This window comes from Pelmatolapia mariae, linkage group LG2 (assembly GCF_036321145.2).
Source record: "Pelmatolapia mariae isolate MD_Pm_ZW linkage group LG2, Pm_UMD_F_2, whole genome shotgun sequence".
NCBI classification, from domain to species: Eukaryota; Metazoa; Chordata; class Actinopteri; order Cichliformes; family Cichlidae; genus Pelmatolapia; species Pelmatolapia mariae.
The window spans coordinates 17,708,967-17,728,110 of record NC_086228.1 but is presented as its reverse complement, the minus strand read 5'-3'; the positions used below and the strand labels follow the sequence as shown (position 1 = coordinate 17,728,110).

At 41.2% G+C, this 19,144-nt stretch overlaps 1 protein-coding gene across 4 annotated transcripts in view; it reads right to left on the bottom strand.

The window, feature by feature from the left end:
- Positions 1-846: 846 nt before the first annotated feature.
- fam13b (family with sequence similarity 13 member B) overlaps positions 847-19,144 on the bottom strand; it is a 68,470-nt gene continuing 50,172 nt past the window's right edge. The window contains exons 8-24 of one of the 4 annotated variants that reach the window (XM_063494162.1): positions 18,889-18,933; positions 16,229-16,324; positions 15,727-15,874; positions 13,240-13,337; positions 12,432-12,483; positions 11,964-12,084; positions 11,422-11,493; positions 10,563-10,836; positions 10,106-10,247; positions 9,736-9,817; positions 8,879-9,070; positions 8,023-8,237; positions 6,804-6,887; positions 6,607-6,702; positions 6,144-6,511; positions 5,353-5,454; positions 847-4,515 (exon numbers count right to left, since the gene is read on the bottom strand). In XM_063494162.1, the coding sequence (XP_063350232.1) occupies positions 4,392-4,515; positions 5,353-5,454; positions 6,144-6,511; positions 6,607-6,702; positions 6,804-6,887; positions 8,023-8,237; positions 8,879-9,070; positions 9,736-9,817; positions 10,106-10,247; positions 10,563-10,836; positions 11,422-11,493; positions 11,964-12,084; positions 12,432-12,483; positions 13,240-13,337; positions 15,727-15,874; positions 16,229-16,324; positions 18,889-18,933 (2,311 nt within the window). In that variant the 3' untranslated portion in view covers positions 847-4,391. The remainder of the gene's footprint in view (positions 4,516-5,352; positions 5,455-6,143; positions 6,512-6,606; positions 6,703-6,803; positions 6,888-8,022; positions 8,238-8,878; positions 9,071-9,735; positions 9,818-10,105; positions 10,248-10,562; positions 10,837-11,421; positions 11,494-11,963; positions 12,085-12,431; positions 12,484-13,239; positions 13,338-15,726; positions 15,875-16,228; positions 16,325-18,888; positions 18,934-19,144) is intronic. The other 3 variants (XM_063494168.1, XM_063494184.1, XM_063494175.1) reach the window with 3 other exon arrangements.

Below are 19,144 nucleotides of genomic sequence, written 5' to 3'. Positions count from 1 at the left end.
CAGGTTGAAAGGTTTCTGTGATAAAGGGTTGGTCAGATTTTTGAGTAATCGGCTAGTTTTACCATGGTGGTCCTCTCGCGTTCAGTGATCCTTCTTCCACGTCACACTTGGAGATTGGTACCCAATCTCGGGTGGGGGTGATGATCTCTCCCCCTGACCTGGCGTCCTGGCTCCCCCTTGCCTTAGCATGTGTTTTGTACCTCGTCAGTCTCTAGCCGTGAGAGTAGTCCCTTCTTCACTGAGCTACTAGTTATTTTGCCATCAACTGTGGATGTTGGGTGTTGAAGATTCCATAGGTCTAAGGTTATAAGATTCCCTTAGTGTATATAGAATGGAACGGGTGGGAATCGAACTTGCAACTCCTGCTCCAAAGGAGTGTGGTCTTACTACTACGCTATCTATCTAGCTATCTATTTGTAGATATATAGAGCATAGAACTACTTTTATGGGCACTACAGCCTGCAATTGGAGAACATCACACATAATATTGATGAAGAAAAATTATTAGAGACAAGTGACATTATGTCTATGCATCTGTTTACGCTATAAATCATATTTGTGTGATAATAAGACAAATACTTATAATTACTTAAAGTAATTAAAAAATTAGCATAGATTGATGAAAAATGGCTGCAGAGCTGGTTATATTCTAATTTAACCTAGTACAAAACGAGTCCGTAACCTGGATGGGTTTTAATGCTTAAAGTGGTACTGGGTTAAATCAGTCATCTTAAGGATTTGTTTGTTTAAAATGGACATAACAGTTATTTAATATTCAGGGCAAGTTTGCAGGGGACATCCTGGTCCCGGTATATTTCATTTAAAAAATAAAACAGTCGGGAGAGGTGTTGTGGCAAGCTTGTAAATTTTATTTTCATGTGTAAATGTTTGTTACTGATTGTATTTTCTCATTTTTGTCAATGAAGGAACAACTGAAAAAGCATTCACAAAGTAAGAAAACAGTTACAGATACATACGATATATTAATGTGTTAAAACGCGTCACGTGTAGGTCGACTGGAGGAAATTGGAGGGAGCATCTTATGCCACATCCCTCCTGAAATCTCGACTGAAGGAATTTATAGCAAAATCCCATCTCAAGGATGTCCTGAGGTTTTCTTTTTGACTTCAGACTGTTTGTAGTTAAAGGAAAAACATATAATTTCTGTCTTTTAAACTAACTTCTGGACAACTTTTATTTAAATCACTTTAGAAAGACACATTTTTACTAACTGATTATTTAATCTCTAAAGTATCTCCAGGACGACCTATGAGACGTCTTTGAAGAGGAGTTTTGCTCTGAATTCCTGGTGTGTGAAACAACCATGCACGTCAGATGGGTAAGTGTGAGATGAAGCATACTGTACACCGACAGAATACATTTACATTTGTGAATTTTACCACTCTGCTACAGGCACAATGAAAAACAAGTCGACAGAAATAAAAGCCCTTCAGATATTGACGGTGGATCGTTTTTCTTCACTTTTTTGATGACGATAAAAACTGGAATGTTTTCAGATGATACATCTGTCATTGGCTTTTCAATCCCTGCTAGTTTCACAGACTTATTGATACGTTGGATTTCAGCAGTGCCGACGTGACGCAGAGGTAAAAACACACTGTCCAACCCCGAAAACATCGTACCTCAAATGTTCACACGGGATCAAACCCACAATGCTTTTTTGTGTTAAAGAGACCTCCACACAAACATATTATTGCTGCTTCTTCATGGCACAAATAATGGAAACAATGCGATTTTTTTTTCATATGATTATGTTCTTGTTTGCCATGCAAGCTCACTACAGTACAGCTTCTATATTAGCTTATATTACAAAGAGCAACAAAGTAATTCAGAAAACAGAGCAGGTTCATGTGCGTCTCGCCACACAGTGCCAGACTAACGTCTACAGCTGGTTTTACAGTTAGTGAGTACATACAAAAGGATTATTATTGTCGTTACCACACAAAACAATGGTTATGATACTACAAGCAGTATTCATAATATTAATAATAAAAAACACATTCTCAGGGCATCACAAATAATAATAAACCAAAGGGGGCCAAACTTAATGTTTGAAATAATTTAAACATTTCTTTTGACATTCATTCCTTCGGGTATTTCTTTTTTTTTTTTTTAAATGTACAGTATAATTTCTGTATAGAAGTAGTGCTTCATTTCTAGAAATACAAATGGAAAAAAAATTATAAAACACAAAAGGGCTGCATTCTGTGAATGCTGTGCAAATAACATCTTTTTACATCAAACTTTTTAACTTCAACTGTCCCAACTTCTCACACTCCTAATAATCTTCACACAACACAAAGAGTTCACCTCATTCATAGCTTTGAATGCCCACCGACAGACAGACTGCAGCCCACTCTGAACCAGGCGGAGAATTGTACATCAGCTTTGTCCTGTGCGCCTAAAACATGCAAGTGCAGATTGAAGAAAAACGACAAAAAGCTGACTGACGAACTCGCAGCTTAAAACCAAAATTCAGTGACTGTCGGAAACTTTTGTCCCACATTTTAAAGCACGCTGTGACGCCTCAACTCTTACTGGAAACAATAAAAGAAGAGCTCCAATCAGACTTTGTTCCCCTCACCTGCCCTACTTTGACCTGCCAGCAGGAAATCAAACTGCAGACCGGAGGTCAGAGGCACACCTAAAGACCGTTCACTCGTTAAAAACAACCTCAGCTCTCTCAGTATTGAGGACATCATGCTAACATACAAATGATCTGCTCAGCTTCAATCAAATTTCAATTAAAACCTCCAGATTAGTCACAAGACTACTAATGCCCGCTGCCAACATGCTTTTGGATTCTCAGATGAAAAACAACACAGACCTATTTATCACCCATATTTCCTCAGGAACTACAATGTGGCAAACTGAACAGGAGACGGATGAAAAACAAGGAGCCAAGTCACAGTTTTTCTCAGAGTTCTGCAACAGTCCTTTGCATCGCTGATTAAGCTGAGAAGAACTGTTTCCTGTGAGCATCTTCTGTTTAATGAGGCCTTAGGAGCTGTCGAAATTAAGAGCACAAGACTTAAAGCAGCATTTCTCTTTTGCTTTTTGCAAGATGCTCCCACATCACTGTATTCTGAAATGCAAACAAAAAGTAGAAGAAAACGCCTAAGAATAGAAAATAATGAAAAGAATTAATACTTTTGTTGGAATAAATCTTGTACGGTGTAACTAATTGCACGTGTACATCATCTTTTTAAAACAAAGTGGTTTTGAAATCTTGTGGATGAATATTTAAAATCAGTCAGAAGGTGAGGCATCCAGGATGTAAGGATGTTAAATTATTATTATTAAAATGACCGCTTTGCAACAAGTGAAAGAGGTTGAAGCGCAGTGCGAGACGTTCCAGATGAATCTGAAGTGTGTTGAGTGAAGAGTGCCTAAAATGCCAGTCCTCGAGCTGTCCGATGAGATTCCTCAGAAACACAAAGATCGACAACAGTAATGTTCTTGAAATCAAAAAGTCAAAATGTTTTTGCCTTTTTCTTCCTGGTCAGAAAACCAGGAGGTGAGAGACGAGTGCAGAGTCTTGAGTCAAATTGGTGAGATGATGATGATGATGATGATGATACACACAGTGATTAGTTTCTCTTTGTGTCTTTTTTTTTTTTTAAACTGCTGTTTGTTTTCAGATGATATGCAGTCAGACTGAGGCAGCGGGAATCAAATGTGGATGATGGAAGTTGCTTTAAGTTTGACCAGCGGCCGTGCTGCATTCACATCAGGGGGAAAAAGTTGTAATAACGCACGTTTAACTTTAAAATGCTCAACTAAAAGCTAGGTTTCAGATATTTGGCAAAGCACCTCGGTTTGGCCACACATTAAATGACGGCTTTACAGTGAAACTTTTCCAGTGTTTGTCCTCACACACTTGCAGGCATTTGGCAGATTGGATCACTAACAAGTTTAAAAAAACATTTGAGATGTCATTCCATTTTTTAATTTAAGGAAATGACACTTGAAGCCGCCCTAAAATATTCTTCTGTTTGATATGTGGCAGAGTCAGTTATGTGTTTCTCTTTGTGACCTCTGCTTTTTGAATATTTTGGGTGTTTTCGTACAATTTAAATTTTTGTGAGGCTATTTGTAGCTTAGCTACACCATATGTCGTATTTACGATTTCGGTGGCACTTTTTTTTTTTTTTTTTTACTTTTTAAGAAAAGCAGTCAGAGCTGACTTAATTTCCCCATGATGTGGCAGCAGGGTACCAATAGGAGGTCATTTGTTGTGTGTTTGACTGTTGGCTGCAGTCTTTGTTAAACTCTCCAGGCGTGATGACAGGCTAGACGTCCTGGGCGTAGCGTTGCTGCAGTGATGACAGCTGATGTGTGCGGGGATAGCGGATATTTGAGGAAGGGGTCTAGATGGATTTGGAGGAATCTTGCTTGCTGATGAGGACCTCCAGCAGGCGGAGTTTGGCCTTGATCCTCTTGTACTCTCTGTACGCCTCCAGCATCGGCACCCGGTCCTCCTTCTGAACATTTCTAAAAGGGGAAAGAGAGCAGACAGAGTTGTGAGGTTTCTGCACTGGTCTGATATTTCTAATTATTTTTATGTTTTTATTTTTCCCTTAATCAGCTCTCAGTACTTTTGCAGCTTCCATCTGAAATGCAGACTTTTTATTAGTTTAATTTCCCTGCCGTTCCCTTCAGTTTGCTGATCGCTTTCAGCCATGTCGGACCTGTTAAGTTACTGCTGAGACATGGTGAACCTGATCCAGCTGCTCCTTCACTTTAGCTAATTTGTTTTTGGCAGGAAATGCAGTGTGTTTATTGCCAAGCAGGTGGAGCTTAAATAAGGATATTTTTCTTGACTAAAAACTGATCTTGGAGCAACTTCTGCTCTTTCTAGTCAGTGGATCACTTGTAACTGTACCGACAGTGAGAGGATGTAACATCTTGAACATATCATGAAGATAAAACATTTTTTTTGCCTTGCTATATGGTCCTCACAACCCGCCTGGCTTTCATTTTCACAGCTTGGTCAAATTACCTGCCACACACAGTCTGAGACTCTTTTTTTGCTGATCTATCCAGACAGACAAAGCTCTAACACAAAGACTTGCCTGTCAGAAGGTGTGGTATTTATTTTTTCACAATACAGAAGCTGTGACAGACCAGAAAAGTGCTGCATGGAATTCAGAAAAGGGAGTCCGTCACAAATAAGTGTATACATCCTACATAAAGGTTGTCCTGATTCACTGAATAAACAATCTCTGCTGAGTTTAAAAAGACAAAGCTGAAATCATTGAACATATGTGATGTAGCTGGACTTCATTCCTTAAATAAACGTGCATGTGTGGGTGCACGTGTCCCACCTACCTTCCATTATGCTGATAGAAATCTTCTTCAAACTCTCTGATGGTCTTCCTCAGTTTCTTCTTCTCTGCTCTGGCCTTCCACAGCTGTTCCAGCAGCTCTGGCCTGGAGGATGATGGGATAGAAGAGGATGCTGTAACCACATGTAACACTACAGTGGTGTGGAGACATCAGAACAGCTTTATTCTCAGCAACATTTGCTCTCTTTAACACTAATAATCACTTAGCTTATAAACCAGAAATTAAAACTTGAATTCAGAGAGAGAAGGTGATCAGTGTGAGCAGGAAGTGAACTAAACAGGAGTCACAACCTATAAGAAACACATCACACTTGGACTTAGGAACCTGAGCTGATCAGAGGTGTCAGTCTATGTATGTTAATACCAGGCATTATCCTGTGACACGTTAAACAGATTACACCTCAGCTGCTGAAAGCTGTGTGAAAACTGTGTCACACTTCCTGCTTGTATCTGCACAGTCAGCAAAGCAGAAGAATATGTGAACTACATTTCCTCTCCAGGGTTTAGTAAATGAACACAGCAGGCTACACTTTTCCTGTCTTTGAGATTAATGCAGAGGCTCAGTGAACTTGCAGCTACACTGAGAGGAACAACTGCAGACCTTTACATTTGCAACAAATATGTATTCAAGTTCACAATATCACCCAAATTCAGTATTTCTAAAATGATAAATAGCTGAGCAAAATTTCAGTTTAACAACACATCAGTTTTTAGGCCCTAATGTTGCATGAATGCGTGTATCTATGAATGCGTCTGCGTGTGTTTTGTTCTCACATGGATGAGGCGTTCGAGCTGGACAGACGCAGGTCGAGCGCCAGCCTCCCCGATCCCTCCTCCATCTTTTCTCTCATTGAACAGTCGCTCTGTTTGTCAGACTGGTTCTGGCTGCTCACGGGCCCGTCACTCGAGGTCATTGGGTCGATGGCCATGATAACCTCGGGGCTCTGCATCTCACCACCGCTGCTCTCTCCCTCTTCCTCCTCCTCTTCTTCTTCTTCCTCCTCATCCCTCTCCTCTTCTCCTCCACCTTTCTGCTCTTGCTCCTCCTCCTCTTCCTCTTTAATTTCCTCCCAAAAGTGAGCAGTTTCACCCTCAATGATTGGCTGCAGGGTTTTACTCCGCCTCTTACTAGATGGAGATACCTAGAGGAGGGAAAGGAAGGTTGATGCAGTTGATCCGTTCTTGTCTGCTGCAGGAGTGCTGCTAACTTTGTCTCTGGTGGAGATTGTGAACTTACTGCAACAGGTGTAATGCTGACTCTGGTGAGCATCTGTTTGACCAGCCTGTAGCGGTCGTACAGAGGTTTCACTACCAGCCGCTCCTCTCTGGTCACCTAGAAGGACAAGAGAAGCGACAGACCTGGTTAGAACAGGTTTCTTTTTTGCTTTTTAAGGCAAAGACAAATCTTTGCAGAATTTAGGTTTTTGAACGTACCGGTCGACCGTGCAGCCCTTCGTAGTGCAGCAGATTCTTCTGCAGGACAGTCTTCTCACAGGTTAATTGCTCTTTTGTCATCTTCTACAGAGATGCACAGATATTTAACACTCAACAGTGTCTTTCCTGGTTTTAACATTACTAGTCATTAAATGTGAGGAAGGAAAAAAAAAGATTGACTAGTTTAAAATACAGAGACACAGAAATAATGTACGTGTAGTTAAAAACATAAGAATTTTTTGCTGAAATGTAGGGCCCCGTGTATAATGTTGTGCTCACAATCAGAGCACAGGCCAGCGTCCACATGCCCAAGCACAATGTGGCTGCACATCACCGAGGTGAGGTGACCTGTCGCGCGCTTGTGGGTCAGTTTATTCTGAAACAGCTTTCATACATTTGCTAATTTTCTGCATCAAAGTGCTGCAGAATCTTGCGTAGTCACTGCTTACTTTCCATCTTGCTTCTTTACTTGCTTGTAACTTCCTGTCGCAGTGCATCCGTCTGTTAGAGCCCTGTTAGTGGCTGATGGCCTTGCAACACCTCTGAACCAGCAGGTAACTGCCATTGTATGTTAATAAAATAAAAGTAATAAATTTAACTAACTAGTATTTAAACTGGTGTTTCACAGTGACAGGAGAAGTTCACAATCAAACTATTTAAATTACCCTTAAAGTTATAGTCAAACAATATACTAGCAGTTTGTAAGTTGTAGTCAATATAAATTTTGTGCATATCCATCAAAAAGATTTCTTCTCTTCCTGTAGAACTTAAAAGCATGAATTGAAATGTAAAAATACCGTTTTTGTCAATAAAACTGGACATGTTTAGTTCTGCTAGGTATGTAAACCTACACCAGACCTTTCCATTGGTGTTCGGTTGCTATTAGTGATATTACTGGCTGTGTGTCTGGATGCCATTCTGAAGTTTACTTCACATCCTACATATTCCATGATTTTCACATCCTGCTCAGGTGAAGGAGCCAGGGGGTTGAGAGAAAACTGTCCTCTAGACCTCTGAATTGTATTTTCTAAACACCCATATTTGTTTAGCTTTATCAGATCTGAAGGATTTCATAAACCCCAAAAAGCTCTATAGGTTATATTCTGTTCTTTTTCCCCATCTTGACAACTATATATCTGATCCACATCCTTTTTATTTGGCATGTTGCTGGAGCCCTGAATAAGTGCAGTGGCTCTGCTGGAAAATATCTGGTCCTTACCTTGATATCATCAGGCCAGCCGTCCTCCTCCCTCTTCTCTTTGACTCTGCATTGGATCAGCTCCAGTGTTTCCTCCCTTGTAGGCCGCGGGCCTTTGAGCTCCCCTGCTGCGTCATGAGCACTGTGATCCAGTGTGGATCCAAAGCTCTTGGGCAAGGTGTTACTCCGGGGCCGAGTCTGAGGGCCGAGCTCGGTCTCTGCACGGTGTTTGGCATCTGGGGAAGGATGAACACATGAGGTTGAGGAGAGAGGAAAGAAATAAGGGCAGGGATAGAGAGAGAGAGAGAAGTAGAAACAGAGAAAGTCAGTTAAGGCACGCAGGAATTTATCTGTCACGATTACAATTAACCCATCAGAAATAAGGAGAAAGAAGACAGTGTGACAACACACAAACACACCACCACACAACATACAAAGCCAAAGACAGAGAGCAAACTTTTTCCAGACTATTTTTTGTAACACTGCCAGACAGTAAAATCACAAAATTCAAAAGCCCCTGATGGCTGTAAAAGTGAAACACTTCTGCACCTTCAGCACCGTAGCATTCTTGTTTAAAGAACTGATACCAGCAGTTAGACATGTTTTTTTTGCAGTTTGCCAACATTTTTTAACATGTCAGAGACCCAAAATGTCTGGCAAAAAAGAGAGCTTGTTTTGTATTTTGAAATCAGAACCATAAATATGTAATTTCATCATGATGCTTCACACTTCTCACCATCTCTCCATTAATTATCCCATGCCAACAAGCTGTTTCAGCAGACACCGAAACAAGGAAGCAAGATGCTCTCACAAAGCCGCCTCGCTGTGACTGTCAGTAGTGTTTGAGATGTCTACTTACTGAGGGGTTTGTACTTACTGAGGTGAAACGGTCTAGAGCTGAGTAGGCCTGAGTAGGGGTGGAGCGGGGGGGTGAGTATGTGATGGGGAGGTGAGCAGATAGAGGAGGAGGAGGAGGAGGAAGGGGAGGAGGGAGCATGGTGGCATCTGTGTGAATGGATCAAAGCCTGGTGCCTCAACGTGCTTCTGGGCAAAAGGTGGTGCTGGCGTCCTGGTTGGCCGATCAGTCAATCAATCAATCAATGGGTCGTTGGGCAGTAGGAGGAGGAAGGAGGAAAGTGAAGAGCGGATTCTCACATTATTGATTTCAGTTTTGATTTGAAACAGTGACAAATGTTTTGGCCGCTGCGTTACTCCATAAAGGAGAGCCGGCACCTCACAAGAAGGAGGTGGACGGGTGTCCTGCAGGGTTCGTTCAGTGTGGTGAAACAACGGGAGGAGAAACATCCGCCGGCAGAAAAGAATTTCTATACATTTTATATTTTAATATCTGATTTTGGACATGCTGACTGGCAGCCAAACCAAAAGCTTCTGCAACCACAGTTTGGGATTTCTGACCAAATATTTTCAAATACTTCCTTTATGTGTTTTCCGCTGCTTCACCTGACTGAACTCACCCTGCAGGTAATGAATGTGGGTTCACAAGGACGCACCAGCACACTGTAGGGTGGGAGCCACGCATGTGAGAGCCACGTTGACCCTGAGCACGTGCATGTCTGCGTATGTCTGTCAGACCAGCATACATGCCATGTTGTCACAAAAGGTCAAAGGTTGGAAGTGGGGTCAAAATGTCCAGCACAGAACAGGATGGCATACAGACACTCTAACCCCGTCAAGCACACATGAATGCATGCCGACAGCAAAAAGTAGTTGTACCTTTAATCTGCCTGCGGATCTTGGTCAAGTCAGTCATCCATTTGAGGACCTTGGGGTTAGCTGCCTTGTCTGCATGAGAAGGCTGCAGAGAGAAGAGGAGGGACACACAGAGACCAAGAGTTGGCATTTCACAGAAAACATCAACAACAGCTAAGACAAAAATACAAAATTACATTTTCAGAATGTGTGACAGTGTAAGCAATTAAACAATGTGTTGGTGTTTCTGATGCAGAGAAAGGGAGAAGGCAGAGGAAGATGACTGTTTGCTATAACAGCCTGAAAAAAGCAATAATTGACTGGCTCCTGCAGTTTTTTTCTTCTTCTTTTTTTTTAATTATTACCTAAAAAACCATTAAAGTTCTGATTTTACCTTGTAGTTTCTCTCCTTCTCAAACTGCTCTTCAAACTGTTTGATTTTCTTCTTCAGATGCTGAAGCTTTTTGGTGAGCTGGTGCATCACCGAATCTCCACCTCTCATTGCCTCTTTGGAACCAAACGATGCTCGCCTGGGCCTGAGGAAGCACAAGTATAAATAGTAAATGGACTGGTACTTGATGGCGGTTTTTGACTCCAGCTCAGCCCTTAAAGGGCTTTTTACTGCAAGCCACTTTCACACACACTCTAGCCCTTGAGCCACAGCGACCCCCCCAGCATGACAGAACTACCAAAAAAAAAAAAAAGCTAAAAAAGAAAAGGAAAAAAAGAAAAACAACCCAAAAAAACCCCCTTCAGGTCTCAGACCAAAGATAACGATTTGTGGGTGTCATTATAATCATTAAACCCTCCCAAAAAAACCAGTCTTACAGTGAATAAGCTACACATCATACCTATGTACTTTGGTGGGTGAAGTGGCGTCCAGATCCTGCTGGAGGAATCTCTGGGCACCGTGCACACCAAAATCAAGAAAGCGTCGTGCCAGCAGGTGAGGGTGGGAGCGGGAAGAGGAAGGGGAGTCATCCTGCCCTCCCTCTCCCTGTTCCTCTTCACCACCCTCCTCCAGGGGGAGCGGAGGGAGAGGAACCATGCGACCGGCCAGCGGGGAGAGCTGTGCCTCTCCGCTCTCGTTGTCATCCTGCCAGGATTTAAAAGCTGGGATGGGGTCTGGAGAAGACGGAAAGAAATAAAGAGAGGAATCAAGCCAAGTAAAAAGAGGACAAGAAGGAAGGGAGAGGCCAGACGATTAATCCCTCTCTAACAAGTGCATGAGAGAGAGAGAGAGAGAGAGGTGTTATACATATCATGATGGACAGATATGTACAGCAACAACTTGATTTTTTTTTTACTTCCATACCTGCTAACTCACTTTAAGCCTGATTACCGGTGTATTTACTGTCAGTGCTATGCTGCCAAGTTGAATCGAGAAGAGAGAGTGTAGGAGGGGTCGTGACCAATAAGAGCAGCAGAATCAAAGTGTAAATTAAAAAAATAAGAGGGAAGAGTGAAGAAAGAAAAAACAAGTTCGCCTACTATCTCATGAAATCTGATGGAGGGAAGAATGTTACAGGGAGGGATTTATCACGATCAGCGTCACCACGCGCACATTTGACAAGCCGAGGCTATTTTAATTATATTTTAATATAGTCTCTTTTATTGTTGTCACCCGTGACCACCATTAAAAACAATAACAAGGACGGGTGAAAGGAGGGAGGGGTAGACTGGTGAATGGGCGCTTATGAAATGACTTACCTTGGCCTTCCTTTTGCAGATGCATCAATGAGAAGTCGATGGGAGGGAGGTGGAGATGGGAGGGGGGTGACGCTGTTTGGATGGACGGAGGAGAAGTAGAAGGACGAGGAGGAAGAGGGACAGGGAGAGAGATAGCACAGAAGAGGAGCAGTGAGGTCATTCATAACTTCACTCACCAGCATTCATCCAATGTGTGTTGTGTTTAATTGCAAACAAATGCCACCAATGTCAGTTTTTCATCACTTATATGAGATAATTTATCAAACTGAGCAGGTTTGAATTAAGATCTCAGCAACGTATTTAAGCTTAGAGTAAAAATATTCCATAATATTTATATTTAAGTAAGAGTAATTCATACAACAATCTAAATGAAATTAACTTTTCCCATTATGTCACTTTTATTAGATAAAAATAAATTAATTTAAAGTTTTAAAAGTCTGTCCCTCTGCATAACTTCTACTTCTCCAATGCCACTTTAATTTTCTGTGAATATTTATGCTGCACTGAGCAAGCTGGAATTCCCAGGATATGATGGAACTCACCTTCCCATTGGTTGTCGGGAAAAAGCTGGAGGTGGGAGGAGTCTGGTTGGCATGGTGACAGGTGGTTCCTGTTGGGCTCGCTGGTGTTGGCGTTGTGATCACAGCAACATGAACTGGAGTCCTGGAGGAGTTTAAAAAAACTCAATAAGAGCTAGAAGAAATAAGGAAAATTGGCAAGTGTTTGAAGGAAAGTTGGCCTAATGTGTTTTTCAGACCAGCACCTTTGTAACCAATTTCACCTAGCAACTTCCAGCAACCACTTGCCAACAAATCAGGGAATAAACATTTTCCCCCAGCATCTGGTGGTTTCCATGGGGTCACTGACTGCTCTGTAGGCCCGTGTAATTAAGGCCTTAACAGATACTTAAAAGCTTTACTGTGAAGGTCAGTGGATGACATAACCATGGCTATAGCCATTATTTATATACAGGCTATGAAAGGTGTACATTTCCACATCCTGTCACTTACACAGCTTATGGTGACAGTGTGCTCCATCGTCACAAGAGGCTGATTGTCCTGCCTGAAAATGAAGATTAGAAACAAAAATAAAATTAGATAAACACTCAAAATTAAACCATAAAGGAGATAAACACATTAACACTCCACGAGGGGATGTACGTTTTCAGTACTCTTTGGTCCAATAACAAGAAGTACTAATATGGTACCGCTGTACAGACTCATCTGGATAAATTTACTTTTATAAAAGCTGTCCAATCATATCACTGTCACCATATTTAGTCTTCCTGAAACCTTGCCTGGATAACAGCTGACGAAGAGTCACACCACAGTCACACAACAAAAAAAATCTTTCCGCTGCATGAATAATTCGATGATGAAAAAACCCACAAAGCTGTAACCAAAATCAGTGCTTTGTGTAGTCAGTATTTTGCCCCTCTTGTTATCTTTTGCCTGTTTTAAATAAATAGGTGTGAAACAGCATTTGTCAGTTTTAACACTGCATGCCACATTGATGGTGGTGTACTCACTACAGCTGTTAACAACAGTCTGGGGGTGAAATATCATCATATGACATGTAAAACTACACAAGAAGGAAGCATAAGTGAATAAGTGTTGGGAGTGAGAGAGACTGAGATAAAGATGCGTTTCAGATGCAGCATAAAATGTGAGCTCTGGTTGAAACAGCGTGTCAAAGCAATTTGCAGAAGGCAAGTGGCTGATCAGCACAGCAACACTGCTGCCTCTCGTTTGCTTTGTATCGAAACTAAACTCTGAGGGTAAATCCAGGCAGCTGGTGTTAGTGAAGTAAACAGCTCACCTGGCAGTGTTTAAGTTGTTCTTTGCATCTGTGACAGACTCTGCATCCAGGTCCATTCCTGAGCTCTCCTCCAGGGTGGGGACAGAGTCCAGTGAATTCTGGGGGAAAAAAGACGAGACAGCAAGATTTTTTGTTTAACTCAAACAGGAGTAAGCAAAGCAAGAGACAGGAATGGGCAAGAACACAAACTGGAGTCTAACATAAATAAGTAAAACACTGTAATGCTTCACTTCCTCAGTTAATGAGACAACACAGAGATGTAGCACTCTAACAGATCAAATGTTCACAAAATACCCAGAATACAGTGAGATAATCATAAATCCATTAAATAAAGCTCTTTCACCTTAAATAGTTAATAATTTAAGGCTCCTTAATGCCAAAATTAGAGGTTAAAAATGCCTCTGCTCATCTTCAACAGCTCTGTAAATCTTGAAAAAGTTACTGGACTTCTTGAAGTTAGTGAGGCTTTTCAGTCCTGAAAACAAAAGGTGGAGAGTCCCACGTATTTAACATGGGGGTTGTTCTCTTTGGAGGTGGTTTGGAGAGTTGTTGACCCACTATTAATCATGTGCTTTAATCACGTCATGTGCATTATCACGAGCCAAGGTGGGAAAAAAGGTGTGGCTTAATACCATCAGGGAAGTTAAGGGTGAAACTACTGTGAAACCTTGCCCCACCCTATCATGTGACCTACTGACTCACATCTGAGGTAAGTTGTGAGTGAGATTTGAAAAACCTGGGAAGGGTTCTCAAAACTCTATTGTAGGTTGGCTTTTGGCTCGGCTAAACGCGTTTTTTAGGGTTTTCCACTAGCTGGTAATAACGGGTACCAGGTACTTCTTTAGTACCTACTCAGCTGGGCTTCCGAGTGGTCTGAGGCGATCCGAAAATGTGACATTAACAGACCCCATGCCACCGATTGGCTAGTCAGTGGCATCACTCGATGAGTCATGAGAGTGACATGTATTTTTGTGTCAGATACAAAAGATGTCACAGGACGTTGCTATAACAACCTCATGCACATAAGTTGGTACTCAATTGTAATGGAAAATGACTGAAACCAAGTAGAGTCAAGTCAAGCTGAGTAGGCACTACGGGAAAAAGGTGAAAAGCTACCATTTCTGTTCATAGATTTTTTTCATTTACTCCTCTTTCAAGCCATCTGTCTTTTCAGTCCAGAATGTGAACATTGGCATCGTTGAAAGAGAGTTTGGGAGTTTTGGATGAGAATGAAATGTCTTCACAAGCTTAAAGACGTCCAGATGCCTTCTGTTTCCCCCCTCAAGTTCCTAAGACTAGCATCACCTGAATGACTGAGAACCTATACAGACAACTCTGTAAGAACACAAAAGTCCTCATCATAACTTTGGAATGAATAAACCATAGAGAAGACATTTCAAAGTGTGTATATTATGTGGACATACACATATTGAACTCATTGTTAATAGCACATGACACAACTATACTACTTTTTAAACATAAAACCAGTGTAAATACATGCATGCATGTCTGTGATGATGTAGTACAGTGGAGCAGCTGTCATTCTTTGGCTCTTGGCTGATCTATTTAAGGACTTGGATCAAGATTATTGTTTCTGTGACAGCTTCTCCTCCAGCCGTAGGTCTCATCTCCCTGCCTACCATGTTGTCTCCTCCTCACCCCTCCATCTGGAAGCTAACATGGTTCTTGGGATAAAAGCCAGTAAGGCTGAATGGGGGGCACTAGTAACAGGGTTTTGAGTTCCAATGAGACAGCTTCAATAAAAATGTATGTGATGTGCACAGGAATACAAAGAATATGTGCCGTGTATGTCTGCCTAAAACTAAATATTGAAAATAAAGAGAAACATTACTACCCTTCAGAATGTGTTAAACAGATAATGCATCTCAAAGCATCATCATCTGAATAATAATTTTATCAGTTCTTATCTATTCTTACCAAAATGTAAAGAAAGCAAGGTCAAGAATTTCCAAAGCCCTTGAAAGTAGCTCCTTGTTTAATAATATAGCATCCTGGCATATGATAGGTATAAAAAGTGGCAAATGTGTTCGCCAAACCTTGAGAAAGAAGCTACTCAGCACTTTTTCCAAGTACAAAATGACCTTATTAACATTTAGTTATGACTAAATGTGTCTGCGTGTTTGTATTTGTTAAACAACCCTCTTGTTTCTCGCTTTCCCAGTAAATTTCCAGCTATTGTAGCAATCAGAGCAGAACAAAGATGGGCCTGTGGGGATAATATCAAACACATTTTGCCTTGGAATGAAGCGACACACTGAGATGGGAAGGAGGTTAGCTATGGGAAGCATGCTCTGAGCCCACACAGCAGCTTGCTACGATTTTCTTTTGTGTCTTATCATCTGATGTCACTTTCTGTTTGAACACAGGGGAACTGCTGTTCTGCCAATGTTACAGTAACAGGCAGCGTGAGCAACTAAAACAAAGATTCCCTTTCTGGTTATCACGTCATGACGTCCCCCCACTGACCTGCGCTTCTCGCTGATTTTGTTGGATGTGCTGCTCAGGCTGTGTGAGTGGGGTATCCCCTTCTGTGTCGCAGGCACTGTCTTCAGGGTCAGTTTGTTGCTCCTCGTCTCCATCACAGCCCTGGTTTGCAAGCTCACTGGGACTCTCCCTAACATATCACAATGGAAAGATTGTTAAAGCAATGAAAGTACCCTTATTTAAATATAAATTCATAACTTGTATCCAGGGGAATGCTATGCAAAGTAGCGTAATGCTAAAGTAACCTACAGTACAACTGCTCTAAACGTGTTTATCTGTAACGCGAACCATCTGGCTGGCTTTGTGCCTTTGTACATGAGATTTGCTATCTTGGAAATGCTTCTTTAGAGTCATCTGATGCCACTTTAAAACACTGAGCAATCATGTTTGTACCAACAGGTGCAACTACAAAGTGCAACAGACATTTAATTCATGCGTGCATAGAAACTTTGTGGTTTCAGGTCTGCCTGTGTTGCACTCTCACCCCTGGCTGTCGTAGCTGCTGAGGTCTTGGTCGATGGAGTTTTTCAGATCAAAGAAGTGCTGCTCCACTGCAGCCCTGATGGTCCGCTGAATAATACTGGGAAACAAAACAGAAATACAAGTTAAAATGATGCTTAACACTAACCACTGTCCAAAGAGTTTAGACTACCTTTAAAGAGGATAAGCCGAGTTTCAAAGGTTTACATAACTAATTTGCATGAGATCCAGTGACCATGTTTTTTTTCCTGTTTATTCAGTGCAACAACTCCACAGAAAAACAAAAATAGATAACCTGAAAATAACATTATCCACCTGAAGTATCCACATAAAACGAGCCACAGCAATAATCCAAACACCCAAGATGCTGGGCATGTTTCTCTGACTTATATCGAGTAGAGAAAAAGTCTGTGACGTCAATAACTGTTTTGATAACCAAAACGAAAACACTTCAGCCATGTTGCAAATAGTCAAAGCTGGAGACTGATAAGTTCCATCTGTCGTCCACCTGCCAGAATCATGCGCACTATTTAGGCTTGTGTATGTATTTGTTTCTGAACTGCAGTAGGACACGATATATCAAAAACCTAAAAAGATAAAAAACGGATTTGCAGATTGTAACAACTACCCAACACTACCATTACTATTTTTTTAATCCTTCAGTCAAGCATGTTTTTTTTCTTTTAAGTGATTAGTATACATGCTTTAAAAACACTCACATAATGCCTAAAACTGTTGCCATCAACATGACATCCTTAGTTCAGTTATACTGACGAGGTTAGAGGGCTGTTTTTCCAGATTTAATTAAGATGTTTGTTTTTAGCACTACCTCTGTGTCTGGAACCTCTGCTGATCAATTAACAGATAAATGGCATTTATATGTTCATCTTTTTTGAAAGACAAGAAAATATATAGTAATTAGGTACATATAAGAGACATTTATTGAAGTTTAACAGTGAATAATATTCATCATTTTCACTCAGTGCTTTCTTTCCCCTTCTGAGCTATTTAACAAGTCCTTATTAAGCCAATGGTGCAGCCCTGGTCTAAAAGGATTAATATGGAGTCAGGGAGAAGAAAAGTGGGGATGTTAGAGCCTATAAAAGGTAACATCAGCAGTCACACGCTGACCTTTTCTGCACCGACATGCAACGCCTGATCCACCGGCTCTACTGAGATTCCATCTATCTGGCTTCAATTACTGGACCATGTTTGTTTGATCATAATGTATTCCTCCCTCATTTACTCTGGCTTCATGCAGTCTGTGAGTTTTGTCACTGTTCCAGCTTAGACGGCGGCAGAGCCTAAGTTGAATGGGAAAAGACCCAACTCCCCCATACCAACTGTTCACTCACTTCATCTGCTTTCATCACGTGTTATTCCAACTTTTCCTCTATTTTTTATATTTCTATCATATAACTTCTACTCCTTAAGCTGATCCTCAAAGTAAATGTCCAGACAGTGACACCAAGTTGTCCCAGGTACTGTAGATACACATGAATTTAACACATCGAGTACTTGATGCTGGAAAAATAGCTGTAGGGGATTTTCTGCTATGTCCATTTAAGGCAGAAACTCATAAAGCTACTGAGCTGAGATAAATGAAATGTAGGTGTCAATATATGAACACACACACTCAAACTTCCCCTCCACCTCCAGGAAGCTCTACAATAATAACTACACTGCACATCACACACAAACAGCCACTTCCACAAATAAACACATAAGCAGTAAAACATGATGCACTTGCACTCTTTCCTACTTACATAGACACAGAAAGAAGCACTTACACTCACACAGCGTCCAAATTTTTACCTCCCAACAGGGAAACTCGGTAGGACCTGCAGGGTCCCTCTTTTTAAATTTAAGGGAAACTTTTTTATTGGCATGTGCGTTATAAAATAGATTAAACTGCTTTTTTAAAATCTGCACAGCAAAAAACTGTCTCCCCATCTCCATCATCATGTGTTTCTTCTTCTTTTTTAAAACCATCTTTACTATTTTCTGCCAAATTGGTGGGCAGCTGAACATGTGACAATTTAAACTCCTTTGACTGCTGGTAGTGAATTCCAGCTTTTATGTTTAATTCCTCATTGTTTAAGTCTTGAAATAAGTAAACCCACATTAAAGCGCCGTACAAAGAGAAATAATCGTATTCGACTGCGCAGCGTCGAAGAGAAGGCCTGACAGTCATGTGATTGCAGTTCGTGTCCTTGAAACCGTCAAAGTGCCACACCATGCAAAATGCTTTACTTTAGCTTCCTAATCAAAACACAAGGCCGGCTCTCCTCCTTCCTGCTCGTCTCTTCCTCTAAACCTTGTACATTTTTTTTAAACGCACTTGTCTCAGCAGCGGCTGCACATCAATCTCGATTTCTATTATTTTATTCGCCTCTTGAGAAAATGCTATTTGACTGCCTCATCACGCTTAACATATAATATGGCTCTGTCTTTCTCTTATTGATTATTTGCAGTTTCATTAATATTATATTCTAACATGAAATGCCTTTGCGGGATATAATATTAAGAATTATTGAGTACATATTTTATTACAGCTTATGATCTTTATGATAAGTTGTTGTGAATGCTGTAATGCGTATGTGAGCGTGAGTTTATGTCTAAGTATGCCATTGTGAGTGTGTGTGTGAATATGTGGAGACTTACTCAGCAGAGTCAGCAGGCAGGATGGATATAGGGGAGAGGTGGGAGCTGTAGAGCCAGAGAGAGGAAAAGGACAACAAGGTTAGAACATCACGCACTCCTCGACTCCTGTCCCGCGCTGACCTTGGAGGAGGTGGGTGTCGAGCCGCAAGAGTCAAAACAGGAAAGAAGAATGCTAGCAATGCTGTTAGCAATGAGTATGTTTGTGTATTCTATACATGCATTAGTGAGACAGAGCAGAGATCAAGCACTGAGGTAG